Here is a 12,397-nt window from a genome sequence, read left to right on the forward strand (position 1 = left end):
AGGTCTTTGTGAGGCAAAGACAGAGTTGGACGAATGGACAGAAATCGGCGTCGTTGCGGAGAGTGGGGAGAAGGGGGGAGGGGGGGGGTGGTCTTTGGGAGGCAAGCCAGCTGTCACAGGGTTGCACCAGCAAACTAATACCCATGCAGACTTTGAACCAGATCTCAGCCGGGAGTTGGCGCGAGTACGAATCCATTTCAAGAGTGCGTGCTACTCGAGGCAGTCGGCCAACTTCTCACACAAATACACCTGATGATCTTTTGTGGGTTTTGTTGTTTTGGTCTATTCATTTTTATTGTTTTCCTGTTCATTTTATTGTTTTCCTGTTCAGCTTAACATTCTAAAAAAGCATATGAGAATTCGGGCGTTTTATTCCGTCGGTTGCAGCAACTACGCTGAAAAGAAAATGCGCACAACTCGGGCAGCATAAGTTTAAGTTACGAAAATGGTCGCGACGTGTGTAAAAGGTGTGTGTGTGTGTGTGTGTGTGTGTGTGTTTGTGTGTGTTTGTGTGTGTTTGGTTGTGTGTGTGTGTGTGTGTGTGTGTGTGTGTGTGTGTGGTCGGTTGTGCATGTGGTTGTGTGTGTGTGTGTGTGTGTGTGTGTGTGTGTGTGTTTGCGTGCCGCGTGTGTGCGTACGTGCGTGCGTGCGTGTGCACGCGCTTGTGTGTCGAAAAGTTCGGCCTCCTCTTCAATAGAAATATATACACCATTCTCCTCATTCACTGACAGGACAACTTTCCCTTTGACTTTGAAGAAGAAAGTACGCACAGTGCATGCACTATGCTAATGTGATGCTAATACTATCTTTCGTGTAACAAAGAAAACAACCAGGTTAACTTAACCTTTGTGTAAGCTCCGCCCAGTTGCACAAAAGCATCAGGCAGGTGAGATTTATAACCAGAAACAACAACAATCACAACAGCGAGAAAGTCACACACAAAAAGAAGAAACTGCACATTACTCGACTAGCATCTAGCTGCGTAAACAACAGCGAAGTAACATCCAGTCGTATAATGAACCTCGTTTAAAAATAGCAAACGGAAAGAAGAAAAAGAAGAAAACAAAAACATGCTGCACGAATAATTGGGGCAAGGATTGTGTAGTGTATATGTCACAGTGGAAATGAGAATCCAGCCTGAGATTCCGAATCGCACTATAGTGGAGATTGGAATTCCAGTTTGCACTAGGGCAAACTAGAATTCTCATCTCCACTGGATATTTGCTAGTGAAGATTGGAATTCCAGTTTGCCCTAGTGCAAACGGGAATCCAGTTTCAGATAAAAATAAATATTATTGAATTGATATGATCGAACAACACAATATCAATATCACTAAAACATATCACATGTGCATGTAGGATCCAACAGAACTCGCCATCAGGCCTACTTCGAAAGTCCACCAGATCAATCTGGACGCGCTGCAGAAATTCCAAATTGATCAGAGGTCTACCTGCTGGAGGGTATCTGGTCGGCTGTCGTGTGCTACAGCTTGTGCATGTCTTCAAAAACAAATCAACAACAGTCCATTTGATGCCAGCGTAATGTGCTTTGATTTCTGCCCATGTTTTATCACGTCCGGAATGTCCTACATGTCCATGACATTGGAAAACGATGTCGAAAAGTCTGTCCTGTGTGATGACTGGCTTGTTGGATTTTTTGCAGTACACAATGTTCCTTGCATCAATTTCTTCCAATTTGAACTGTTTTTGGCTCCAGTGTTTGAATTTTGCTCCACGTTGGGATTTTTGTCAGGGCTAGAATGCAGACACGCTTCAATCTTGTTGTACTTTTCTTGAGTTATACACAATGCATCTTTTTTATTTGTATCCAAAGATTCAAGATGCTGCTCTAAAAAAAAATACAATTTCTCCTTTTGCTCCATGATTCACTCTCTGAGTCAGTTTAGCAGAAAACAAACTGCAGCAAGTCAAAATTTCTAACTGAGTGGAGAAGACTAGTGTTCATTCTTTCTTTAGGACTAAGAGTTCACAAAAGAAGTGAGAAGGCCAGACAGATAGACGACTGAGTGAACGTTCAGTAGTCGTAGTTTTACAATACAATACAATACAATAATACTGTCGGCTCTGATGGCCGAGGCCATCTCTCTCTCTCTCTCTCTCTCTCTCTCTCTCTCTCTCTCTCTCTCTCTCTCTCTCTCTCTCTCTCTCTCTCTCTCTCTCTCTCTCTCTCTCTCTTTATCTCATGCTTCATCTTATATACACTTTTAACTTTGTAATATGATTTAATGATATTGATAAAAAAAACTTATTGTGCGCAATTACTCTGTATTGTTCGATTATATCAATTCAATAATATTTATTTTTATTTCTGCATTTCAATACCTGCAATGAGTAAGCCTTAAAGTCATGAATGACTCAAGATGACATGGTTTTAACAACAATTATAAACCTTTGAACACATTATTTCCCCCAATTCCTATTTCCCCTAGTGAAAACTGGAATTCCCATCTCCACTGAAACTGGATTCCCGTTTGCACTAGGGCAAACTGGAATTCCAATCTTCACTAACAAATATCCAGTGGAGATGAGAATTCTAGTTTGCCCTAGTGCAAACTGGAATTCCAATCTCCACTAGTGCGATTCGGAATCTCACTGGATTCTCATTTCCACTGTGACATATACATACTTTGAAACGGTAGCAGCACGCTGTTAGCTAGTAAAGAGCAAAGAAAGAAAACAGTTGAGCATATAACTGACGCAAGGGTGCACATTTAACTGAGCAGTTTATAGTAGCACAATGGTGAGCTAAGAACGATTCAAGAAACAACAAAAATGTAAATGGTTGCACATGAAATTGGCTCAAGCATGCCTATTGTGCTATGCAGTCAGTGGTAGCCTTACACGGTGAGCTAAGAACGATTTAAATAAACAACAACAAATTTAAAGCTGCTCACAAATCTGGCTCAAGGGTGCATATTGTACTCAGTGAGCAGTTACTAATACGAGACGTAGCACACGGTGGGCTAAGAACGATTAAACAAGCAACACAAATTTAAAGCTGCATGCAAAATTTGCTCAAGGGATGCATATTCTGCTATGCACTCAGTAGTAGCCTTACATTGAGCTAAGAACGATCAAACAAACAACCAAAAAATAAAGGTGCAGACAAAATTGGCTCAAGAGTGCATATTGCGCTATGCAGTCAGTAGTAGCAGAGCACAAACTTTAAGCAAAAAAGCTGCACACAAAAATGGTTACGCAATCAATAGTAGCCTTACGGTGAACTAAGAACGATTAAACAAACAACAACAACATTAAAGCTGCTCACACAATTAGCTTAAGTCAGTGTGTCTATTGTGCTATGTAGTCAGTGGTAGCCTTACGGTGAGCTAAGAACTAATAAACAAACTACAACATGTTAAAGCTGCACGCAAAATTATCTCAAAGGTGCATATTGAGCTATGCAGTCAGTAGTAGCGATGCGATGAGCTGAGGATCATCACTGAGAAAACAAAAGACAAAAAATAAATATCTGCACACCAAAAAAGCTTAAGGGTGCTTAACTCATTGTCTCCCACTCATATGGCTTTATCTTACCAGGTATGGATATATCCGCTCAAGACTGTTAGCTTCAGTCGCTTCCTGTAACGTCGATCTAACGCCTACATTCCAGCGTGTTGATACACAGTTACTACACAGTTACTACAATTCTTGGCTAAAATAAACTTGGTCAACATAGGTGGGGTAGAAAGTGATAATTATTGAGCTATGCAATCAGTAATAGCGCTGCAATGAGTTTAGGAAGATTAGAAAAAAGGAAGAAAAAACATTTTACACATTTAATAGGTGCAGGTGTGCATATTGTACTGCCCAGTCAGTAGTTGCACACAGTGACATCAGGAACTTTTGTTTTAAAAATAAAAGATGCACATATAATGGACGCAAGGGTACATATTTTGCTACACAGTATAGTAGTAACACACGATGAGAAATAAACAACAAGAAACAAACAAGAAAGGTTAGTTTGTGGACAGTTTATTTATATAGACAAAACGAAACGTTCACGAGTGCGTCGGCGTGACATCATGGTCTTTACAGTGGACAAACATACTCATAATTATGTGACAAACATAAGAGGAAAAACTGATCTGATGAGGCGATGACTTCGACCTCTTCTATCAAGATGGCTAGAGTCGAAAGCTAAAGATGAGACAGATTAAGAAAGAAAGAAAACTTTGCATATAATTAATATAATTAGTGCAAGTGTACTGTGCAGTCAGCAGTGTCATACAGTAGGCGATGAATTCTACAAAAATGACGAAAATCGAAAGCTAAAGAAGAGAAAGAGAAAGAGAAAGTTGCACCAGGGACCTATAATATAGGTCTATGGTTGCACATATAATCAGTGCAAGGGTGCATAATTATTGTACTGTGCAGTCAGCAGTGGCAATGGTGAATTGGACCTCTTCTACCTTGAGTCGCCTGTTGGTGAGATATATGCGCGTTATAAATATTCGTATTATTATTATTATTCTACAAAAATGACGAAAATCAAAAGCTAAAGAAGAGAAAGAGAAAGTTGCACATACAATCAGTGCAAGGGTGCATAATTATTGTACAGAGCAATCAGCGGTGGCACACAGTAGGCGATGAATTCGACCACTTCTACAAAAAATGGCAAAAGTCGAAAGCTAACGATTAGAAAGATAAAGATACAGTTGCACATATAATTAGCGCAAGAGTGCATTAGTATTGTACTGTGCAGTCAGCAGTGTCATATAGTAGGCGATGAATTCCATCTCTTCTTCAAAAATGACGAAAATCGAAAGTTAAAGATGAGAAAGATAAAGATAACGACCGAACCCTATACACACCCCTATACCGGGGGTGTAAAGATAGAGTTGCACATATAATCAGTGCAAGAGTGCATAATGATTGTACTGTGCAGTCATCAGGGGCCTACAGCATGCAGTTGCGGCGGCGGCGACTGGAGAGTGATTGAAGACACGACTGCAAGGCATGCGCCAGTGACACCACCCCGTCACGAGGCGGTCGCTGCCTTGCCGTGCTGTGGGAAGTGAAGTCCCGCCCCGCAAACCGTCCGTCACACCGGGAATTGGAACAGCACAAACCACGCTGCTATTCCGTCCCCCATTTCTTCATTCCCTCGTTGAGGCCAGGCCAGGCCAGACCCTTCCATGTTTTCTTGAGGACACGACCCTAGTTCCGTGTTTTCTTCCTGGACTTCAGACAAAAACTAACAACTTTTCTTGACCTGTGCGCTTTGTGCATTTCTTAGGTATATCTTGTGACTTGACTGTTTTGTGTTTTCTTCCTGGACTTCATTCTGTCTGTGTTTTGTAAAACTTTACCTGAATGTACTGTGCACTCAGTATACTTCTTCAGTGTCTTTGGATTTGACGACAATTTCTAGCTAAAGGACATTGCTGTAGTTCCGTGTTTCAAAGTTCTTGGACTTTTATGCATCAGTTACAGATTTTTTAACAAAATTTTCCAAGACTTGTTCGCTCAGTTTAATTTCTTCAGGGTCTTTGGGCTTCACGACAACTTCTTGGGGACACCGCTGCAGTTTTATATTTTCTTCCTAGACTTGTTAAAAACATTACTTGACTTGTGTGTTTCTTCAGTGACTTGGGTCAAGACGCAGTCAGCGGGACTGACGAACACAAGTGTTGAAGCCATGATGAGAGCGGAAGACAGTGCGAAATAATAAAGGGAGTGGGGACCTACTGCGATGAATGCGCACTGCACATGTCTTGGCGGTGATACTAAAGGGAATATAGGGTAGGACAGGAAAACTTGATACGCAAGGACAAGGACGCAAAGCTAAGTGTGACAGAGAGAAAAGAGACTGAAAGGGGGACCGAGAAAAGGAGGGAGGCCAAACAGAAGCCAAAGAAGAGCGGGACCCGTACGTTGCTTGACTCGATCTTTGAGAGAACGTCTTTTGGTTGACTCGATCTTGAGAGATCGTCTTTCGCTCGACTCGATCTTTGAGACAACGTCTCTTTCTTGACTCGACCTTTCAGAGAACGTCTTTTGGTTGACTCAATCTTGGGTAGAGGGACCGGCCTTGCTTGTGTGATTTTTGTTGATACATTCTCTTGCTTGACTTGACTAAAAACATTTTGTTGTTTGACTTGATTTTTTTGTTTGACTGGATTTTTGAAGAAACGGAGAAAGACAGAACAGTTTCTCTCGGACTGCAAAAGAGCAGGGACGACCCCCACGACTTTTGCTTTCTTCGAATTTTCAAGAACGTGACTTGATTTTTGAGAAAACTGAGCAAGACAGCCGAACAGCCTCTTTGAGACGAGGCTGTGAATAACCTGGACTTCCCAAGTCGACGGTACGGTGGTGGTGGTGGTGGTGCTGTTAATGGTAATGTAAGCTGCAGTTCTGGCATCGTCAGTGTAGCTCTTCCGAGCGTGAGCGCCTGTTGATGAAGCCAACCAGATATGTATCTTCTTTTACGTGAAATGAATCGGACAGTTGGGCGTTATGTTGTTTCCTCGTTTCGTCAGCTGCCAAGTAATTATCAGCGTCTGTGATCAGAGAAGGAGGATCATCGGTGTCTGCCTTGTAGTGCGAGTGTAAGCAAACTCTGCATGTGCGCATTCGGTTCATTCTAAGACTTTTGTGTTGGAGGTGCGCTCTGGGTGAATGAGGCCGGCATGACTGATTGAGACTGGTGTATTCTAAGTGACATCAATGTCGAGTAAACACACAGAAAAGAAAATAAGGACACAACATTCTACAGCAAAACTTCGCTAAGTGTTCTCCATGTGATACTATTTAAAGGATTTCACAACCTGCGTCACATTTGGATTTTCCGATTCAGTTCTGTCCACAGAAACAAAAAGTGAGTAATAAACGGAAACATTATTTTAACGCCAACTAATGATTAACTGATACTCTTAAACCTTTTTTTCTTGAAGGATAACGCAATCCCCGTCACACGTTGGACTGCTGACGTGTGATTGTACAAGGAAAACAGGATTGAGTAACTTGTCACAAACAAAACATTACATTCCAATACCTTTATGTTCTTCTGGAAATTATTCTTGGAGGATTTCACGAACAACATCACGTGGACTTACAAGTTTCTACACTGAACAGACAGGAAAAAAGGGGACAACACATTCTGTGCTTCACTTGAAGTTTTGCCAGCTGATACTGGGTGAAATAGTTCACATGCACGTGTAGAATAGCTGGTGCTTGTAGCGAGCCTTCTAAGCGGCCTGGCATCAAGGTTGCCCCGGGTTATCAAGGCTCGTGCACATTAATCGGTGAAAACGTCATCGTCGCCCATAAGTCAGGTTGTTTTCTGTTCAGCGGTTTCACCACAACGGCTGTTGCGCAACCAACTTGCTAGTTTTCACTCGGATACTGATGACAAGTTGCTGTGTTTCTCAGTGCTGTGATTTCAAGTTCTTTGTCTAAACAGTTTACAATGCATTCAGTTAAAGGAAGAAAAACAAAGTTTATATGTCCACTTTGTAAGACGCCAATGTTTGTGTAACTGTTTTATTCATTCTAATGGATCAGTGTATTGTTTACTTTGAGTCAGTATTAGTACTGTAATACTTTCGTGACGGTTCTGAATTTAGACGTCCCAGACGGGAAGAGAAACATTAGGATCATCGACGACACGAAGAACTACGTGAACACATAGGAACCGGCAGTATGCGCAGTATTCTGTGACGTAAAGATCAATCGGCTACGAAACCATACTATTATTAGTAAAGCTCTTCGGCTTTTTATTGATCTCATACATTCCAAAGAGAATCATTTACCTATTCATCATCTGCATATCTAACAGTATAACAATGAGGACTACACAACCTGAACCATCGTCATCGCCTCCGCGTCACATCTGGAGTAGACGTCATCACAAGTACAGTCCTTTCTGGACATTGATGACGTCATGTTTTGCCGTCATCGTTCTTCTGGTTGTTGGAGTCAGCGGCTGTGCCGTGGAAGAGGAATGCTTGGGGGGACGCCCCCACACCCCCATAGGCTGTTGTCCCGTGGAGGGGGGTGACGACTGCGGGACGGAGGTGGGGGTGGAGTGTGACGTAGGACTGGGCTTCCAGTGTCGAGACCTGCAAGGAAACCTCACCTCGACGCGAGGATTCTGTTCAGGTAATGTTCTTGGTTTAAACTAAATTGTATTCAAAATTAATCACATGAAACCACTGAAAATATACAACTAGGACACGCACTCAAGCAAATGCTTAGTGGTTAGACAAGGATTAAGAATTTTAATGTTAATGATAAATAGCTTTTTCTATTGCGCAAGTCCCATAATTGGTTCCATGCGCTGTGCAGTAACAGAACATAGAGATACTCAAACAAAAACAGCTGTTCAAAGGACTTCATTCTTTCTACTTTGTAGCACCCATCCTTTCCCCACAGCAGAGATAACTGAGCAGCTAGACGCTATCTCGGTGTTATGCACTCAGCAGGCCAATCTCCCAGTATAGCGCGGAAGCAGTTGGGTATAACTGGCAAGCGAGCTTCAGGGGCTCACATCCACGTCGGACATCGGACATACACGGATATTTTTTCCAAATGTCCTATACATTTTTCATGCAAGAGGACATAATTATGTCCTGTTGTTTTTTGTCACAAAGTGGTCATTGTCCGATTATGCTTTTATTTGATCCGGACATTGTCAGTACTTTTCAATTTACAGTGGTTTTGCTATTTTATCGATGTTTTGCGAAGCGATCTGTCTCTCCAAGCAGACGGAACTTGGGGAGACTTTATGTGCTTTTTATTGAGAAGAGCTTCCAAGGGTCACAACTCTGAATGCTCCAATTTGGTTGACAGTTGCCTCCCTTCGCGGTTTTTTCTCTCCGAAAAAGCAACATGCCGCCAAAACGAAAATTGGTGCCAGAAAAAAAAATTCCTATTGATTTATTTTTGTTCAGGACAAATGTCCTATCACTTTTGCATTGTCTGGGACATTTGTTCTATGCCACCTCTCATGGATGTGAGCCCCTGGAGCTTAAACACACAGCCCCTGCCACTGACATATTGAAATGTAAAATGGCCGATCATTTTGGCAAGTGACGCGTCGAATAGTTGAAGTGCTTTTTAAAAGTGGAATAGAATCTTTCTTCTGGGGGAAGGGCAATGAATCGGCCAAAATATTTATTTTTATTGGCTGGAGCTCAGTTAATTGACGCGTCGCATTATAGAAATGCTTGGCTGAAGTGGAACTTTGTTCTGGGGGAAGGGTGGGTTAAATCGATCAAAACATATCTTCAGCGCTTTGTCTGGTCTGACTCGTTATATCATGCAGCGAGGTATTTGGGTGTCGGTAATGGAAGTCATACTCTTACAATATTTAATCAACTGCAGTGCATGTTCTCTTTCGTTTTTCGCCCTTCCCTTTTCCTGTCATTCCACGTTTTGTCAAAAACATTGTTTGCTGAGTTATTGGTCTGACAAATGCCCACCTGCCAGCGAAAAGGTGCGACATTCCTGTGCTTGCAATAACGGCTGGTTTGGTTAAAAGCGGACCATATTTGCGGTCCCACTCGGCTTGCTGTATTCTCTAGTTCGTTTGTTTCCCATGCTGTCATCTCTCTGTGTTCAGTGGGAACGTAGGAACACGTCGGTTTAGTCCAAACCTTTGGGTGATAAACTGTCAAGTTTGTGAGATATGATACATACATATTACAAATCGATGATAAATGTATGAAGAATCCAAAATGAACTTCAAAGTACGACATTTTTAGCAACAAGTGGTACATGTATATATAATACCTCCACAATTTAACCAAAACGATGAAGTTTTAGAACCTTCTGTTTACAGTTTGGAGCTTTCCATGTGAACTGGGACAAGAAACAAACTTGCATCGGTCTCCAATAGCAAGAACTGCCTAAAGAGACGATAGATACTAATAACCCAACAACCACAATTGTGACCCTCCACCACGGAATGAGTCGCATGTCACCTTTTCATGATTTTCATATTTTTACATGTTCTTACAGAGTTTTTTTTATTCTCTATCCAGTGGTGAAAACCGTTTTAGAAAAGAGCGAAAACTTTTCGAGTTATAAGCCTGCGACTATGGTGACACTCACACTGTTACTAGACACCCCCCGGACTTATATTATGCCTAGCGCAGAACCGCGTGAGGTGACATGCGACTCATTTCGTGGTGGAGGGTCACAATTTACCAAGGGCCACTATAGCGACGTCTTCTTCTACTTCCGGTCTAATTAATACCGCTTAATGGTGCTGACATTTCTATTTCGGATTTATAGATCTTATGATTGATCATGGCGAGGCATTGGACATTAAAACAAATGATGAAGGTGATGGATAAGGTGGTTAGTATTTAGCACGGATGAGGAAACCGTTGCTGGTTTCATTTATTGACATTATCATTCCTTCTGTTTATCCTCCCACCCCCCACCCACACCCCCTATTCCTCCTCCTCTTCCTCCTCCTCTTCCTCCTCCTCTTCCTCCTCCTCTTCCTCCTCCTCCTTCTTCTTCTTCGGTTGGATGAGTGTTTTGACAATTTCCCTTATAAGATGTCATTTACGAGCTCTCCCCTTTCTGCTGGTTCTGTAATCCTGACTGAACCTTTTGCCGGAAGCAGTATGATTAACAACCAAACAAAGCGATACCAGAATGTTTATTGTTGAACTGAATGCCTTCATATACACCAGGAAAAGCATCATCGTGTAAAAGGAAGCCGGCATTACCCCAGGAACAAATAAACACGTCTTTCCAGTGTTTACCTCGACTGTGTGATGCAAGGAAAAGTCACGAGTCCGGACATCCTTTGTCAAAACATACAAGTACAAATACTGCGTCGCAGCGGAGGTTCCACTGCTTGTTCCTCATTACCAGCGTCTGTCTCCATTACTTACACCAACCCCAACCCAATCCCACACACACCAACGTCCTATCCCACCCATCCCGGCCTACAAGCACTCTATAGATGAATGTTTGTGGGTACTCATGGGAAAAAATGAATACAAGGTTGAACAAAAACCACTCACACAAAAACATAAATTTTTATATTCTCGGAAGCACTTGTTTTACCTGATCGGGTGGTTTTTGTTTTTTTTACCTCTCGACCGTTTCCGGATGGACGTTTGAGAAAAAAACTTTGGGCATACACATTGTGTTGTTCATTTGTGCACACTTATATGTTCTGTGTCTGTATATCATCATCCCCCCCCCCCCCCCCCCCCCGCACGTATGGCCGTCAGTGTTTGATTCTGTCTTCTGCATTTCAACGGACAGACTCTCAGGAAAATAATTAGTTGTGGTGATACAATATTTTTGGTGACCGTTTGGGTGCAGTTGTTTCTTCTGTAAGTATTGATTATACATGTAGCGACTCCAATCATTGTGGAACATGTTTCGGTCCAGCATCAGCCATCAATTTATTTTCAACAATCTGATGTTTATTTTCTTTCGATATTATTCGGGTATTTATATTACCTTCACTTCGGTAGTTAAAAGCCAGAATCCAAGCTGTAAAAGTTCTCTACAAAACTCGATTCGTTTTTTCTCTCAAAAAAGTGTCTCTTGAAAGGCGACTTGACTATAATTATAAACTTATCTTTGCCCCTCATATCTTCTCTCATCTATCCTAATGTAATGTATGACAATGGTTGTACTTTACCCTTTGCTTAGACATCTTATACCGACCGTCTCCTACTCTTCCCCTTCCAAGAAGCTTAATTCAGTGAATCACACTGGTCGTGTGGTGTGTATTTCACCAAGCAAAGCCTTTTTGGATGCAATACCCTTGGCCATAGTCATAATAGTCTGTGTACGGTATTACATATTCAAATCTTTTTGGTCAACACTTGAGCGAGAGTTTACTGAGGGCAAACACGTTTTGTGTGTCGGGAGAATTACCCTCAGAAAACGAGGGCATGCAGAGGTCGATACGGTAGAACCTCCATTTTAAGATCTCCAAAAATGTGTGAAAATCGGGTCTTAAGAAAGAGAGAGAGTCTTAAAACTGAGATACATTTACAGACCTAATGAACATAAAATCTGAAAGAGCAAGTCATACAAGGGCAACAGTCTTAAATTAAAGGAGAGGGGTGTCTTAAGTGGTGAGTTTGACTGTTTGAATTAAGGTCTGTGGCTGTGTTGATCATACAGTCTCTTGCAAGACAAGTTAAAATCATAACTTGAAATCAATTTTTGTTGTGGAAAAATATGAAAGAAGAGTACGCGCATGTGCTTCGTTGATTTCAAACAATCAACTATAGCCGCTCATCTGCAGGCTTTCAAGTTCGAGTTGACTTGCTATTCAAACACAGAGACACCCACCAGATGCATGTACATACACACAGAGACCCACTGAGAGTCACAAACACACACACACACACACACACACTCACTCTCTCACACACACACTTATGCA

General features: G+C 41.8%; 1 protein-coding gene across 2 annotated transcripts in view; it reads left to right on the top strand.

Moving 5' to 3' along the window:
- The first annotated feature begins 4,964 nt into the window (after nucleotides 1-4,964).
- LOC138951708 (uncharacterized) overlaps nucleotides 4,965-12,397 on the top strand; it is a 50,753-nt gene continuing 43,320 nt past the window's right edge. The window contains exons 1-2 of one of the 2 annotated variants that reach the window (XM_070323271.1): nucleotides 4,965-6,844; nucleotides 7,805-8,127. In XM_070323271.1, coding sequence (XP_070179372.1) covers nucleotides 7,812-8,127 — 316 coding nt within the window. In that variant the 5' untranslated portion in view covers nucleotides 4,965-6,844; nucleotides 7,805-7,811. Of the gene's footprint in view, nucleotides 8,128-12,397 lie in introns of both variants that reach the window. The other variant, XM_070323270.1, reaches the window with a different exon arrangement.

This window comes from Littorina saxatilis, linkage group LG17 (genome assembly GCF_037325665.1).
Source record: "Littorina saxatilis isolate snail1 linkage group LG17, US_GU_Lsax_2.0, whole genome shotgun sequence".
Classification (NCBI taxonomy): domain Eukaryota; kingdom Metazoa; phylum Mollusca; class Gastropoda; order Littorinimorpha; family Littorinidae; genus Littorina; species Littorina saxatilis.